Consider the following 18,114-nt stretch of genomic DNA (forward strand, 5'->3'; position numbering starts at 1 on the left):
CATCTCAGAAGTGTGTTAGCAAAGCAACATTCAATACACTGCCACTAAATTAACTTCTTCCTATACTAGCTATATTTATTGGACAAAGGGTTCATTACATACCTTACATATTCCGCTTTACATGAACCTCACCTTTCTATGCCATATCTAATAAAGAAAGCCCTCATATTTCTAGCAGCTTTTGGTTTTGACTGAAACATATCAATACAAAAATCAATAGCAAATGAAGAACTGAAACTTTTAGACTATTGTGGCTAGATTGAAATAAACATTGTAGTAGCTACTATACTGGTTGATTTTTTTTTTCCTGCTTACTTACTAATAAAAAAGTTTGGGTTTGAAAGTAATACAGCACATCTCCTCTTCCAAGGCATTTACCTTTGCAACAGAAAATAATTTGATTCAGAAAACTGAAATATGTGACAAATGTTAAATGGATTAAAAGCTGGTTCATTGACAAATTGAAAAATGTGTTGTCAATGGGCAGATATAAATTACTGGGATGTGTCTAGTAGAGTCTGCCTGAAATCAGTTCTTGGGTCAATAGTACTTAACATTTTTATCAACAGTCTAGACAGTGATATAAGACATTTTCAGTAAAGCTTGAGCAGGACAGAGATTGATGAGGTAGTAAATAATATGTTAGCATATGTTAGTATATGCAGAAGCTAATAAAAAATATTTTAATATTGCTAAATACTATCAGCCTCTTGTGTGTGATAAAAAAATTAGGTAGTTGTTAAGCTGTGATTTAGAAAAGGACAGGTTATCAAAGATAATTGGGTCTACTTAGACTCTTTGTACAATGTTGTGGAAGGAAAAAGCACTAATGCAATAATGTGCATATTAAAGTCAGTCTGTCAGGCAAATGGAGTGATGATTGCCTTTGTGTGCTGTATTGATAAGACTGCTTCTTGAATGCCAAGTCCAATTTTGGTGGCCAGTCTTAAGGAAAATGAGGAAATAGGACAAATGGAAGACATTGGGGTGCACACGACCTAGAGATCAGGTTTTAAATCCTGTGTAGGTTTAATAAGTTGAGCTTAGTTTATCATTATGTATGAGTACTTGGGCGTCAGGTTTATCATTACGTATGGGTACGGGGACAAGCAATACTCTCAGCATCATTGATAAAGGCACAGCAAAATTCAGGGACTGGAAGATTAAGGGGAAAATGCAGCTTCATATTAACTTGCAATCTGTTAGCTTTGCAGATTACTAAATAGCAGAACAGCTGATCCGGGGAGGTGATAGACTCATCAGTGCTAGACATCTTTAAAAAAACAAAACAAAAAAACCCCAAACAACAACGACAACAAAAAGTAGAGGGAAAGGCAGATTTAATGATTGTTTCTATTTACAGTTCATGTGCTGCAAGGAGAACAATCATACATGTTCTGTCCTAGGTCTAAAACATACTTGATTTAAAGAATTGACTGCTAGGGAGACATGGAGAAATTACTTCCCCTATTGCACCTAGGACTAGATAGTTTACTTGTTCTTTGCTGTCTTCTGAGCCAGAAACCAGACCAGGCTGACACTCGGGTCCCTGAAAGGTTGATCGTCTTTCCTAAATGATTCCTGAGTATGACTTGTCGTTGCCATAGAAGTAATCAACAGGTTTTAAGGTAGGAAGAGACTTTGCACAGCCCTCGGGAGGGAAAAAGAGCTGAAGCCTTTGGACTAAGAGCTCTTTATTTCTGAAGTAACACAAAACTGTGGAAGCATAAGGTTGTCACAAGTCCCTGTGGCCTCAGAACTTGAGAATCCTGAACATAATGGTAGGTTCTGTGGTGTATCCCTGTGTTAGTGGGACAGAGGTTTCTGGTGATTTTTTTTTCCCCAACTCTAACAGATGGAAAAATTAGAGGCTTTCAGACAATAATCTTCTTTTAGATTTGAAATACCAACACAAGCTTTAAATTAAAATATGGGTAGAAAATAATTGCTCTAAACCTAATTGGGTATGTTCATAAGTTAGACTCTCTGTGAGAAGAGGTAGTGGACTGAGGAAAGTATGAGATATAAAGGACATTATCACCATGAGAAAGAGACGAGCTGGTAATCTATTGTTTTTTGGAACATGGTGGTATCAACTGGGGTAGAGGTTATGGAAGAAAGAGGCTATACTATATGATAAAACAATTATTTCTATTGTTTACTTATTTTTTTAGTGTTTAGTGGAATTACAAACTTTAATAGGCTCATTTTCAGAAGGAGCTCAGTTTCTCTCTTTGTAACAGGCAAGAGGTAGAGAGAAAATTTAAATGCTTTCCCACCGATGACTATTCCTTTTCATCTTTAATAATTTTTCAGTGTGAATTTATTTTTATATTCAATGGTTGTTTAATTTCATCTATATATTTTTCAAATAGTTTGCATCAGATGAAGTATATTTTGTTCTGGAAAATGAACAGGCAGGACCTACAGATCTTGATGATACTCATCAGAAGACACAGATTGTGGGGCTTGAGAATACTGACAAGTCTGCATTTGTGAGAATACTGGCAATTCTGCATTGGTTTCTTAAATGTCATCTGCTCCTTTCAGTGTATATCACTCCACAGGGAATTTGCTTCTGAAGATAGGTTTAGCAATTCTGGAGCTATGAGTAACATGCACCTCAGGGAGCCAGAATCTGTAATAAAAACAATATTTTATCTGTTGTCCCTTTTGAAGTATGTAAGCAATATACAAAATGGACAGTGGTTTGCTTATTCATATGCCACTAGATGTTACTGAGGAATTATTTGCTGGTTTGTGTCATGTACTTGCAGTTTACCAGAATTCTTCTTAATTAAAAGCTTTAACATATTTAGCTTCACCTTACTTGGGGCTATTAATTTATAAAGGATATGCTTGATTATGGTACTTAGAGTGTTTGATTTACTGTTTTTATAGGTGTGATAGATCTAATTTGTACTGGTATATTATTGCTTTTAGCAGCGTGGTACTGTGCTCGCATAGAAGAAGAAAAAACACTTTCATTTTGAGACTGGTATTAAAAGTTCATTGATGATCAATGCTATTGGAAATGCAGAAAAAATAGCAGAATATATTTTTTTAAAAGGGTTGTCTTTTTGTCTGTTTTGAGTGTCTCTGGGGTGTTTTTAAGGTCGTATTTGATGATGATGTTAATGATGACCATTTTCTTTCAGGAATATCAGCCTTGTAACACCAACCCCTGCCCAGAGTTGAAAAAGACGACTCCTTGGACGCCCTGGACGCCGGTGAACATCTCGGACAACGGCGGTCACTACGAGCAGCGCTTCCGATACACCTGCAAGGCGCGGCTGCCCGACCCCAACCTGCTGGAGGTGGGCCGGCAGCGCATCGAGATGCGCTACTGCTCCAGCGACGGCTCCAGCGGCTGCTCCACGGATGGTGAGCAAAGCGAGGCGGGAGCACCATGCCCCTGCCAGGGACGTGGATGCTGTTTTCAGCACAGGGCAAACGTTTCTGCTTGGTGGTGTTTTGTGCAGGGCGTACTGACCCCAGCAGGGAACCTAGCCTGTGTTTCTTCTGGTTGTAGCATCATCATTCAGACTTAAGCAAGAGTCTTTCACCACCAGTTATGAGATTTGCCAGGTTATTTTAATTCTCTTCACAATAATCCTATTCTTGTAAGATTCTGTTGCCCCTTATACTCCCCCTGAGTTTTTACTAGGGATAAATTTGTGCAACATTAACATATATCTGGAATATTTTGCTAGAATATGGAATACTCTAAGAAGAACTTTTGCTCAGTAGTTTGAAAGTAACAACTGTAAGATTCATGCTGGTGTTTAAATAAATAAGGAGTTTATGAACTGGATAATTTCTATTATAAAAGCTTATGTTGTGCTTTTGCTAGTAATTTAAAATTCTTTTTATTTCTGAGATTGAAAACCATACTCCTTCAAAATATTTTCAAATTTAGAAGACTATAAATTAGAATTACTTTATTTCAGAATTTTCTTCTTTTCCTGTCAATAATACATAGTTTGGTATATGTATAGAAAATTAAAACTAGGAGAAATTTTGACAGTCTCTCTAATTTTATGAATGCATTTAATCAATTACCTAGTTTTAATTGTATATATTTTAAAGTATTATTGCGTATATTTTAAAGTATTATATTTTAGTCATATAATCTAAAAATATTGATTTTTTTTTTATTAAATATTAATATTTATAGGCCGTTTTCCACTTACATAGTCTTTTGTATCTTCACAAGACCCAGGTTAGCTGGGAAAAAAAAAGTGTAGCTGAAGGCATTTGACGTATCTAAGACCACAGAGAAAGAACAGTTTCTGAGTCCTTGGACTTTCTAACTCTCAGTATTTTTCAGACAGACCAGCTATTGTAAAAGTCAGTTTTAAGCTCCTGCCTGTACTAGGTTTACATGTCAAGGCTTTGGTAGCCAGGGAGGCTGCAGAGTTGGCTTCTGTGATAATCTGCTAGAAACTTCCATCCTGACCTCCCTCCCCCTTCATCCTGTACAAAACCTTTATTGTTTCACTTGGCATCTGTGTCTCTTTGGAGGGGGCCGCATGTTAGCAACTTTTTGAAGAAATATATAGTAGTGAACTGTGCAAAATCATAAAACAAAACCTGTGGTACTCCAGATAAAACTCAGTTTTGTGCTCTATGTCATTCCCATTTCAGATAATCTACAGTGTCAAATGTTGGGATTTCATTTAGGTCTGGGCAGCAAGGCAGATTTTGGCATGGAGCAACTCTTGACACAAGTGTTTTTTCTGTTTTCATCCATACTAAATTTCAGACTTACATTTAGCAAAGATTTTCCTCTGCTAAGATTGGTGTATGACCTATCTCTTGTCCTTAATGAGACTTCAAGGTGGTGCTGCTGCTTTTTGCTGTCTTCCAGCACTTAGATGTGGATGACACATTTTTAAAATTTCATGAGATTAAATGAGAAAGAATATTTTTCTCACCAGGTAGTGCAGACTTGGGAAAGTTATCACAATAAGTAAAAGTAAATCTGCAGGAAAATCTAGGTATAATCTGGTCTGACAGCTGAAATGGCAGTAAGAAAGGAGTATCCAAAAGCCAACACATGACATAAGAGAGGAGGTCAGCAGGGCAAGCCAGAGAAGAGCCAGTTTGTTATAGATCACATTGCTGCAAGAAATTTAAGCTTGGCTTGGAGACACCTCTCTCATCTCTGAAGTCATGATCATAAGACCTCTCCTGGAGCTGGATGCATAAGCTGACTCCTGCAGAATATAGGCAGAAGTAACAAACCCTACAATTTTTTTAATAAAGCATTTTTTCAGTGTGCAAGTGATAGGGGCGGGGATGGTGGTTCAGGTGCATTCTTTGCCTGATTAGATTGAAGATTTTTTTTGCTTCTGAACATAATACTCCTGAATTTCCTGGCATTGTACTTTTTTGTTGCATCTTGCTGAAGCTGCTGCTTCGATTCATTTGGAAATAATTCATCACTGGAGCAATGTATGTGCCTGACCCCAACCCCGTTGCCTAGTAATAGAAATGTTCATCTGGGTGAAGGATTTTTTTGCTGACTAATCCCAAAAGTACTGATTATTTAAGTACTTTTTATTGAGTACTTGACAGGGCAGAAACTATTATACATCTGTCTGTGCTTCCTAGTGAGTGCCCTTATGGCTTTGTCATTAATTTGCTCTCATTCTTTGATTCTTTTTGGCCAGTGAGTCTTTAATTATTCTGTAATGAAAGGTGAAACTCGATCGGTGTTCCAAGTGGCTGCATTAACCAATACACTTCTGGTGGAAATAGCACATCTTATATTGAGGCTGTTTGCTTAGTCATTTTCTGATTATGGACGTCAGAATAGTATGGAATGGAACATTTGTTGAGGGAGGGGTCAGAGGACACCATTTTGATTTACTGATGAGATGAAACTTGCTGACGGTGTCTAAACTGCAGGATTCAGGAGCACTTCCCTGCTCCCAGGTTTAGATGTGGGCCAACACACCACCACTCTACTACTCCTTGATTTCACTGGAAGTAAATACATTAATAAGAGTCATGTAGAGTAGCTGTAGCTTTTGGAACAGAGAGAAGTCATAAGAATGGGAAACCATGAATTGTGGCAGACACCTTCACCATTTCTGGCTAGATAGCAAGAAAACATCATAACTTACTTCCACCTGACCAGAGCCTGGATGCTGTGAAACATTATTTTCATTATCTCCATGTTGAATTGTAGCAATTTTCTGGCTTTTACAGAAAGATTAATTCTGTTACAGAATTCTTGGCATACCTCATTACCAGAGCGTGTTCTGCAGAGATCAGTTCTCTGTTCCTTGCAGATAGGAGCCATTTGTTAGAAATTCTCTCATTGCCTATAATCTCCCACTGTGCAACTATAGTCATGCCGTGTTAAACAGAATCATGTTTCAATGTCAAATGCTAGCAAAGCAAACTTTTTTTGCAGTCTGAGCTTAGAGATAGAACTTGTTGCCAGAAACCCGCTAGACTCCTCCTGAGTGTGGTAAGATTTCTATCTCAATCAAGTAAGCAGTAGCATTTGCAGATTGTATTCATGCTTTTCTGATTTGAAGTTTGATTAAGAGGAAAGAAAAATAAATCTTGTTCCCTGCCTCTGGGTTGTCATATAGTGCTCAGATAGGAAAGAGACAGCTATTTCAAATCAACTGATTGAGATTGTGTATGTTGTTGTGCGTCTTAATGCACTGTCTGTACAATTCAGCATTCAGAGTATAGAAATTACATTACCCTAGTAATTTAATACATGCTTATGAAACATATTAAATATGTACACTAAATATGCTGGCTCTCTGCAAGATTATGTGATATATAAGCAGTAATAACTTTATTGAAAACATATTTTTTTAAACCCAGGGATAAATATTTCACAAGGTATGAGTGTGCCTAATTTTTCTAGGTTGAATTTATCTTACCGAACTCTAGACTCTGTGGTAGTCTGCAAAGAGAGCTTCAGCACCCTGAGGGATGAGGGATCCATTGAAGATAAGCATCTGATATGATGGGTGCAGTTCACCCCCTGGAGACAGATACTGCCTTCTTTCCATGGTGTACAATGCAGACACTTGACTTTGACATGCCCAGAGTTAGACCAGGTTAGCTTCCAAAATACGTTCTGAAGGCAATTAACAAAGGCAATACTTGTAATTTCACTCACTTCAGACTTAAAGAGTCTTTTGTTTGCCTTTTTTTTTCCCAGGCACCTGGAAATCTGCACCTAGATTCCCAGTTGTTGCTGCTTCCTCTATCTCAAACCTCATAACAATAGTTATTTGTGAAGGCATGAATTACTCTTCTAGTAGCTGTGATCTCTTGTGAAAAGTTTGATTAAATCTTTCCTTGTGTTACCCACAGGAAATCTATATTGCATTCAGAATTTTTTACAGAATAGAACATGCGCTGATAATCAGGAATCTCCTGTAGTCAGGAGGTGTATGTTTTAAGATGTTATCTCTTATGCTGTCATACTGAAGCTAAACTGTGGTATCCTGAGTAAGAGCAAAATGAATTCTGGAAGTTAGAACTGAATTTGATGATAAATTCCAGTTTGATTGATAAAGTACAAGTTACTAGAACTTTGGGGTTAAATGCTTAAACACAGAAAATCTATGTACAAGAAATAGTTATCATGCTAACGTGACATCCTCCATCTACACCCAGCCTACTCTTTGGGTATTTAAATATGCCATCTTTGCATTGCATTAATATTTGCCGTTACGTTTTACTATTTCAATTTTACTATGTTTTCAAGGTTTATAAAGTTTTTATAAGTATTTAGACCTGAAGTTATGTAAGTTTTATGCTTCAATAATATTGTCAAATAACTTGCAGCCTATCTTAAGGAAGTGACAGCACTGAAACAATATTTGCTTATCCTTGTTACCTCTGCACTTCAAGCAGTGTTTCATGCTGTCATTTAGAAATGATTCAGGATACCTGAATTTTGGCTTCAGATAATCTTTTCCTAAAGTCATGAACCTAGACTGCTTGGATAATTGAATTTTCTTAGTTAGGTTGGAACTGGAGGACATAAGTCATAAATCAGTCAAGTAATATAATTTATCAGGTGTCACAGCTACTTCTCTCTTACTTAGGGCTGTATTACTTAGCTACAGGCTAGACTAGGGAATTATTATTAAACTATGTGCTTTAATAGAGCCTCACTTTTAAGCAAATTAATTGAACTTGGCTGAGAATGTTGCAGTTTTCAAGCAGAATCAGGACAACCAAAGTCTCATTACAGGTTTTTGCAAAGGCAGATTTTTTTCTCCTGTGCTAGTCAGAGCAGGTGACTTTCATGCTAACAAGTCTTCAAACAGGATTAATTTCTTGTGGATTTATGAAGCTATTTCAATTCAACAAAAATGTTTTAAAAATTTACTTATAAATCATCAAATCACCTTGGTTTTTATCAGAATTATGTAAATTAATTGGGCAATTGTTTTCTGTTATATTGGAATTATGGAATAAGTAAATTATCAGCAGGGCAGTGCTAATTTCCCTGTAATTTTACTGACACTGAACAAAGCAGAAGTGTTTAAAATGAGAGAAAAGTCTTTTGTTTAGATGTCAGTTCATATCTTCTGTCTTCATGATCTTAGAAGTTGATGATTATTTTGTCCACAAAATCACTGTGATTGCTTTTACTGAAGTTTTTGCAGTACTTGCTGTTACTTGTGGAACTTTTCACCTCAGAGAGGCACAACTGCCTTTTAAAATCATGCTGGGATCAAGTAGTTAAATCCTCTTTTCTAGCCACAGTGTGCAGCAGTTTGTTACTTGAGTATGACTTCTGAACAACTGAAAATGAGCCTCTTGGTAAGCTGTAAGTAGAATTCATACTTCTAGTTGTTCAGAGGGCTCTAAGTCACTCATAGGCTTTCTGAGAAGAATTTGGTTTAAAACATTTGAATGATGAATCTGTCATAAAGATCGGATCAGAACTTGACTTACTGGCATTCTACCTGTCTTGGGAAAACTATTCATTAGTTTATTGATGATCCTATGACTGATCATTCTCTTTGTAGATTTTACAACTATTTCTGTAGTTGGGCTTTAAATAATGGAGACTAAGATTTTGTTTTGGCAACTAGACTTCTGCTGCTACCATGCCAAGGGCATTGGCCATTGCATCCTCGTATGGCTATATATATTTATCTTGGGAGCAGTAATCTGAGAAAAGCAGCTTAATGTTGGATCTTGTTGGGTGGCACAATCTGGTTTCTGTCCCTGGAGTTGGATGTAGAGAAATCTGAAAGTGGCCCAAACTGCAAACAGAAGCAGCAAGCAAGAAAACCAGCATTTAATGAGACAAGTTGGAGTTTTTAGTTTTGTGCCACTTGCTGTGAAAGATTACAATGCTTTTCTATTTATGCCTTCTCCTGTCAAATTTGATGTAAATGGTGATAAGGCTAGGACTTGGTTCTGTATATACACTTATTTTCTGAAATTTTTTTGCTGGAACACATTCTACAGTGTAATCTTTTGATTAATTTTATATTGCCCTCATTCCCTCCACCACCTCAGTTAATGAACAGGACTTAGCTGAAGGACTCAGGAACTGGGTCCAGAGCCCCAGATGGCTGAGTGGAGGGGAAGGATCCTTCCTTGACCTATTGGAAAAACTCTTCCCGGTGTAACCCAAGTGCCTTCTTTTCCATAAGGGCACGCTTCTGGCTCATGTTCATCTTTCTTTCCTCTGGAACCCCAAGAACTCTCTCTGCAGCACTGCTTTCTAGGTGGCTGGCCTCAAAATATGGTTGCATGAGGTTGCTCCTGTGCAGATTCAAGACTTTGCATTTTCCCCAGTTGAACTCCTTGAGGTTTCTCTCTGCCTTGTCAAAGTGTGACACGACCCTTTGGTTTATCAGCCAGTCTTCACAGTCAAGGCAAACGTGTCCAGGTCATTAATGATGGTGTTAAGCAGGATTGAACCTCGTGACTTTTTTGCAGCTTAACAGCTGATCACTGTAGTCTGGGCCTGGTTGCTCAGCCAGTTTTCAACACATTGCACTGTCCACTTATCTAGCTCATACTTTGTTGACTTGTCTAGCAGGAAGTTATGGCGGTCAGTGTTAAAACCCATACTAAAGCTGACATAAGTAATATCCACTGTTCTCCCCTCCTCTGTGCACCCTGTCCCATCATTGTAAAAGCCTATAACACTGTTCAAGGAATATACAGAACAGTATTTCCAGTCTGCAAACTGATCTTGTAACTTTTTGTGCTGTTAATGATATAATGTTAATTTTTTATTGTATAGTTTCTGTCTGAACAGAAAATTTCAAAACCCCCTTTATGAACACTGCATTAACTAGCATAAAACTGTGAAAAGACTGGTACTTATAATAAATTTTTTAATGTTTGGTAAGAAGAAAACTCCGGGGAACACTTGCTGCAGGCCAAACTCCACACTGAAAAGATTCTTTGGAATATTTTTCTGTTTCAGAGCTAAACTACCTTTGAGCTTTCCCTTAGAAGATTCCATTCCCCAGTCCCCAATTTAAATCACAAGAAATGTAATACCATAATGTCAGATAAGGTCACACATTTTCCTTAGGACTTAAAAAGCTACATGTATCCTGCCAAAATATCTTCAAAATATCCTAGTATTCTTATAAAGTGTGTGATGGGTTGACCAGCGCAAAGTGATACACCCTGCAGTGATTTATGAATGGAATGACTGGCAGTCTGGTCTGATTAATACTTTTTTCATTGTTTGCATTGCTCTTAATTTAATAACTTAAAAACCCCTTTGATTTAGAATTCTGGCATAAAACATACTATTATTTTGTTCTCAGAGCTCACTGTATACAGAAGCTGAGAATTTCCATGACCAGAGTGATACAAAATCACATAAAAAGGGTCTTACAGAGCAGGAAAGTGGACCTGTATTTGTAATTCACATTTTGTTTCTCTGTATCTGCTCCTTTTTTGCATTTGAATGTATGTCATGTTTTTTGAAATGCTACTTTTAATATCTGCGTAATAGAATCTGGCTCAGCAGGGAAGAAATAGTTACCCTCTATAATTCCTGAAAGGTTTTATCCATTTTTAGTCATTTTTATACTGCAGTTCTGCTGTTTTCTTATTAATTTCAGCAGTTTCTTATTACCAGTATTTCTGTGTCAGTGCATCATCATTCCAATATTGCATGTTATCAAGTATTGAATAAAAATATGCAAACCCTCATCTACTTTGGGATGATTGTGAATGTATTTCTTGGGGAAGAAGTTAAGCAGTGTTACTAATGCCATAACCCTGGGTAGAAATAGGGTGAACACTGCAAGTAAGAGGCTCTTCCATCATAGTTATGCAGAATGCTGATCCTGTTCCATGCAGGACTGCTGTTGGGCAGACACTTCACGGTATTATTTCTGTCTGTTTTCATGGCATCGTTCAGTAAATCTTCTGATTCTTTATCTCCATTTCATAATTCCACCATGCTTATGCCTGTGCATAGGGCACAAAATTTTAAGAATAGACATTGTGCTGCAGTTAGAGCTGCAAACAATCCCCTGCATTTCTCCACTGTTGATGATACAGTTCATCTGCACTTACGTTGGCAATACTGAAGCATAGAGTCAGCCACATCCTCTGCTGGCTGAAGTACCATTCACAGGACCTTCTCTCATCTCAGCTACTTAAATAAGTACTTGTAACATAAGCAGCAAGTATTGGTCCATCAATCAGAGTTTCCACTGGGAAAGGCTTTGAACTGCTTTGGCAACAGTAGGAAATCCCAGTAGTGTTGGTGGAGATGCTTAGTAATGATGCTTAGAGGTAAGGCTACAGCTCAAGAGTGATTTTAGTGTTGTGCTTACTACAGTTGAGGGAGTCTTTTCACATGCAGGACCAATACCAAAAGTGATAGAGATACTCAAATGGACTGCAGATTATTAGAACTTCACTCAGGACTATATCCAGGTCTATTGGTTGCATGCTGTGAACAAGATCTGTGTTTCCCCTCTCACCGATAAATAGCAGACTTCATCCATTGCTGTTTAATGCCTTTTCTCTGTATTAAACTTACTTAGAAAATATGTTTTCCACTGGCCAGATGATAACTTTAAAAATTAATTTTCTATGGTGTGTGTGTGTGTGGGTCCAAAAGGCTGATTTCTATAGCATATATGTAGCTTAGCTTCAACTCAGTGGAAAATAAACTGTTTTTTAAATTGGCAAAACATTGCTTTGTACAAGAGGGTAGTTTTGCTAGACTTTGTGAAATTATTAGTGGACACTATCTAAAGTCTGAATATAGGATAAGTACAGTGCAAGAGATACTCGTGAGCCTCTGTGCACAGCCAGCAGCAGTGAAGGCAGGCTGTGTGGACTTGGTGGGCAGAGCCCTGCAGGAGGACCAGGGGAGCTGGCTCGATGAGTGGTCACAGGAACCTCAATCCAGTCTCCTTTGTCACCTTCTTCCTGTAAAACAGAGGCAATTATATCTATGTAATATATTTGGAGATTTTCTGATAGTAATTCCTGTGCAAGAGAGAGAAAATTTTTATCATTCTTAGGCGGAGTAAATTGTATAATTCAGTCAATGAAACCAAAAAGTTTTAACTGGAATGTTGGATCCAACTCTTCACTGTAGTTCTGTGTAAGTGATTATAAAATTTTTATTATGGAACAGATTTTTGAGATTAAACTCAGGTTGAGATTGTGAGACTAAATGACAAAGCACTCTTGTTCATATTACTTGCTACTAGAAGCCCAGGAGTAAATTTGAAGAGGAAAATATTAGTTTGGGGTGAGATACTGTTTTAATTCAGCATTACTTTTTCAATCCTTATTTTATTAGGATTGTCAGGGGACTTCTTGCGTTCTGGAAGATACTCTGCTCATACCATCAATGGTGCCTGGTCACCCTGGTCTCCGTGGTCTCAGTGCAGTCGTGACTGCAGTAGAGGTATCCGCAATCGCAAACGGGTCTGCAGCAATCCTGAGCCCAAATATGGGGGACTTCCTTGCCTTGGCCCATCTCTAGAGTACCAGGAATGCAACATTTTGCCTTGCCCAGGTAAGTTTCAAATGAAATTAAAGAAAATAAAGTAGCTCATCTTCAAGGTTATACCTTGCAATATTTGGTTTGAGGTTCTTCTATTTTAGTTGGTGAGTATTTGGTTTGTTTTGGTTCTTAAATCGATTTCAGCTCAAATTTACCTTTATAATGTGAGTGAATTTGGGTAATATTTTAATGTGACGTCAATAAATGTATTGTCAGGAGTATTAATATCTATATCTTTTTCCACTTGTGAGACTGACCGTAAAAATATAATTTTTGTATGTAAACTTATAGGAAAAAAAAGACATAAGAATTCTGTCAAGACATGATAAACCTGACCTAGTCTTTATTTAAACTCAAAATATTGCTTTCATCACAGTAGTTGCTGACATTAAATCAATGTTAGCTTTTAAGTGTTGATTGCCCACAAATATGGTTCACAACTGATCACCAAATTAGATGCTTATTCAAGTAGTCCATAAAGATTGTTCTTGGAATATTGAGTTTCTCCTTAATTTAAAGTAGTTTCATGATTCTATGAAAGAGATTACAAGTAGAATATATGCTTACAAGAAACTACTTTGGATTAAAAATCGTTGTGGTATTTCCGACCTAGAGGGGGAAAAAAAATCTTGGTTTCAGTCGCATTTCACTCTTTGTAAAACAGACATTCAAACTGAAAGGCTTTTGAGCTTTACAGAGGCTTTGTGGGAAAAGAACGGTGAAAGATATAGGAGAACACATGAAGAAAAGAAGGTGCTATTGATTTAGGAAGAGAGAATTCAAGGTAAGAAACAATAGAGAGAAGAAGGAAAGAAGACTGAAAGATTCAGTTATTTTCAGCAGCAACAAGTACATTTAGAAATAAGCTTTTCATACATCTTTAATTGTATTAATTATGTGTAGCAGTGCTACATATTTTCTTGTTGAAGACTTTAAGATTTTGTCATTTATTCAAGTGTGGACCTGAAGAATTATTATGGCAGTATATGTACTATGTATGTGTACCACTATTTTAAAGCATACATGTGTATTAACATATACATATATGGTTTCAAATTAAAACTGTATTCCTTAAATCATGGACACACTGGTTATTATAACACAAGTATTTAGTCCAATTTTTTTGCAGTGCTTTCCCTAAGCTTTTAAAGCCCTCTAACAGTCACTGTCCATTCCTTGCATCAGAATTTAAGCAGATCTGTGCAGAAAACACTTCCCTCTCGGGAGGACACAGTTTCTGGAAAAACATGCTGCCATCTTGAACTGAACCTAAGCAATATGTTTTGGCACACAGCCTACAAACCCAGCAGCACTCTGAACACTCTGGCTGTTCACTGAAAGCAAATTTCTCTGCAGTTTTATTGCTAACAGGAACAGTAGGATTGTTTGAAAACTTGAATGCCCTGAGGCACCCAAGCCCCCAGCTCTCCTGCTAGTGGGGCAGATCCATGGGGAATTTCTGTTGAGGATCCCTGTTTTGATCTGGGGAAAAGCCCATTGAGCCATCGAAGCTCTAAAAGAGGCACTTGGGCACAAGCACCCAGTTCTTTCTGGTGAAATTTTCTTGCTGTGTCCAAGGAGGAAACTAGCTTCAAGTTGCTCATTTTGTAGCTTCTCTATCTGGGAGTGTGAACATCTGAGGAGATCAAGGGAAGAGATGATGCTTCTTTCTGAGCATAGAGACATGACCAGTGAAGGGTCTCCATGTTTTCTGCACTATGCACTATTGGAGAGAGGTAAAAGGGAACCAACAGAGAGCCAGTATTTTTCAGAGAATTAGAAAATTGTGGTCTAAGTCTTCTCCATGTGGGTCCAGCCCTAGTGTGTGATTCATTAGTTCCCAGACTAGAATCATAGCACCTTGCTTTTTCCAGGATAATAAAATGATAAGCAATTCTGTTTCATGTAACTGCACTGTTTGGCAGTAATTAATTAAATCAGATTTAGAAGACCATTGTACAAACGTGTGCAGACCTCCCCAGGGGTGTATGCTGTAGGTGAAGCAACCTGGAACATAGCAACTGCTCATTGGTCCCTGCTCCCCTTGCAAAGGGAATCTCTCCATAGGACACTGCTGTCAGCTTCCTTGGAAGCACATGAGTAGTGTGATATAAGGTACCAGCTCGGCTCACAAGCTCTGAGATATCTGATCACATCACCATACTGTAGTAACTGAAATACATTCATTAAATAGACACAGATTGTCTATAAAACGGGGCTAGATTTGTTGTTCAGCCCTTGCTGTTGATTTTCAAATTAAATGCTGTCTTGAATTTTTGGGGATTTTTTAAAAGGTAAAATAAGTCAAAAGTTTTCAGAGGTGGTATTTTTATTAAGCTCTGCAGCTATTCACTGTTACATTTTTTGAAAGAAATTATTTTAACCAGTAAAACACACCTATAAGTTTGTTGTAGAGGCCCTAGTTGTTTATGAGATAGACAATACCCCAGACTAAAAACCACAAATTTTAAGGCAGAAGTGAAAACTGCACTTTGAATAAGAAAATATTTTAAAAGGTCAGTGGGTATAAAGTATGGTGGGCCTTTCTGAAGCGAGAAGTGGTGCCCTAATCTATCTAATAATTTTATTAAGAAACAAGTTTTATTTTTCTTGACAGTGCAAAGCAAAATTGAATAAAGATGTAGAGAATGAAAGAAGTATTTAGATGTATCACAGCCTGCAACAAGGAATCGCAAATTTCCTCAGCTACAGAATGACTCTTTGACAGTAATTAAAAAAAAATAGGAGATTAAATCAGATCTCAAATAAATCTGAAGGGAAAACTTTGAAAGCACTAGATGTAATTGATTTTTTTTTTTTTTTTTGAGACATGGGAGAGTAAAATATTATTGCAGGATAAGGCTTATCCATAAATTAGACCTGATTATAAACTTGTAGGAAGGAAATAAATCCTTACTGGAGAAGTACACCAATAAATTTGAATTCTCTTAATTTTTAATGAAAGAGACAGAAAGGCTAAGGAATGTGAGGAGATTTTGTTCTGACCTTGACCTGAAAGTATTTTCTGTAGTACCAGAATTAAAATTGCAACAAAGAATTTGATGCTGCCTAAGATTTTCCTGAGCTCCTCCACAGTAAGGACAGCTTCACCTCAACTCCATTCTGGCACAGAACCTTTTAGTAACAGTCCAGCCTAGTCATTACACTTCCAGAAATATTCTGGTTAGCAGGCAGAGGTGCAGTGGAAGCCATAAAGAGCCCTTCCTGCCACGGCAAGCTCAGTTCTGCTTTGCTGCCTCTTCTGCTTATTGCAGGCAGCATCAACCCCTCATGATATAAACCGCTGAGAAAGGGAGTGATAGAGAAAGATACTGAGCAGTGTTTAAGTCACGCTGAAAGTCAGTAGGACATCGTGCTTCTCAAGGAATTGATCTGGGCTCAGTGTCATCCTGGAAGATACTTAGAGCTCTGAAGGACTAACACAATGTAAAAGCCCATGGAGCAGTCAAAGTGTCCAAGGCTGTCTTGTATGTTTAAGTTTCTTGCAACACTTGCAGCATCGTAAATATACTTATTAATATATTAAGAAACATAAATTGGTGGTTAAATGCAGGATCCCAAAACTTTAAAAAATTACTGAAGTCATCTAGACTCTGCCTTCAGCAAGTTCTATTAAACCTTTTTTTAAACCTGCAGGGGAGAGAGAAACTGAATTTTTTCTGCAGTAGTAAATGGTCCACTGATGGGGAGATTGGTAGCAGTCACTGGGCCTTTTGCTCATAGTATTTGAAGGCTGAATATATAATGGTAAATTGAACAGTGCCAGAAAATGGCCAGAAATTGTATCCAGGTCCTGGAAGATTATATGTCTGTATTGTTCAAGTTTTAGAATGATCTCTCGTACAGTTTTGCCTTCAACTAACTATCACTCTCCCAAATAAGCTGCAGAAATAGTTTGTGAGGCAGTGTAGGGTAAAGGCATGTTCTCAGTACTCTTTCCATCTGGCTAAGTTACTTTGAGGGGCAGGAGAATTTGAACTATTGTCTTGCACTAGCAAATTATGCTTTGAACCTGTGCCTCAGCTCTCTTTTATGTCTCAGGGATGTGAATAGCATTAAGCTGGCAAGAACTGAACTGAACTGCCTCAAAAACCATGGAAAGGATCTGTGAATGCTCACTGACATTTCTGTTTTCTTTGAGTTACTAATCTGCAGTCAATAATAAAAGGAATCTAAAATTAAAGTTTTGTTATCCTTGGGGGTTTGCAAGATATTTACATTATGAAGAGAAATAGATGATGAAGAGAAGTGTTGTTTGAATGATAGATTCTGCAAAGCTACAAAAATTACAGGAATTTTCTGACTATAAGATCTGTTTGTCTGACAATACAACCAAACCTAAAGAAGGCTGTCCTAGTTGACAGTATTGCACATCTCTTCAGTTTTCTCTGTAGAAAAAGACAACTTTTCTTCATTTGTGTTTTGGTTTGTTTCTTGTTGCCTTCTCTTATATTCCTTTGCATAAGGACACGTAGCTGATGTGCCTTACTTAGACATTGAAAGCAGAGCTATATGAGCACTGAGTAGCATGAACTGGAGTTCCTGTTCTCTCTTGTCTTCAGGGCATGGTGGAGGGAGGATCAGAGGAAAAGGACAGTTGCCATCTCTTAAATTTGAAAATCTGATATTTCATGACAATATTTTGGGATTTTACCAATTTCAGATTTTTATTATAGTAGTTCGAGTTTAGTTTAGTTGTGACATTTTAGCTTAGAAGATCTGAATAAATTCATATATCACTAAACCTGCTAATAACAATAATGAGTTTCAAAAATCCCTGAAAGACTATTTGTTATTTATGAATTCCCTAAAGACAATTGCTTTTTATTTGTTTTGGTTTTTATTTTATTTTTTAATTTGTTTTCTTGTTTATTGTTTTAATTTCCCCCTATTCTTTTTTTCTTTGAACTCATGCTTGGCCACAAGAAAACAAGAATGTTTTTAAAAGAATAAAATTTATCCTGCAGTAGCTTCAGAAATCAGGAGTAAATGGAGGCTGAAGCCCATCTCATAATGATCTCTCTGATCATTATCCCACTGATCTCTCTAGGCTGCTTCTATAGCCAGCAAGAAGAGGGATGAAC

The 18,114-nt window shown here is 37.3% G+C and overlaps 1 protein-coding gene across 3 annotated transcripts in view; it reads left to right on the forward strand.

Annotated features, from left to right (window-relative positions):
* SEMA5A (semaphorin 5A) overlaps positions 1 to 18,114 on the forward strand; it is a 411,339-nt gene that overhangs the window by 373,409 nt on the left and 19,816 nt on the right. For all 3 annotated transcript variants that reach the window (XM_088171122.1, XM_088171116.1, XM_088171133.1), the window contains exons 17-18: positions 3,159 to 3,384; positions 12,803 to 13,021. In XM_088171122.1, the coding sequence (XP_088027248.1) occupies positions 3,159 to 3,384; positions 12,803 to 13,021 (445 nt within the window). The remainder of the gene's footprint in view (positions 1 to 3,158; positions 3,385 to 12,802; positions 13,022 to 18,114) is intronic.

This window comes from Sturnus vulgaris, chromosome 1, assembly GCF_052056855.1.
Source record: "Sturnus vulgaris isolate bStuVul1 chromosome 1, bStuVul1.hap1, whole genome shotgun sequence".
Lineage (NCBI taxonomy): Eukaryota > Metazoa > Chordata > Aves > Passeriformes > Sturnidae > Sturnus > Sturnus vulgaris.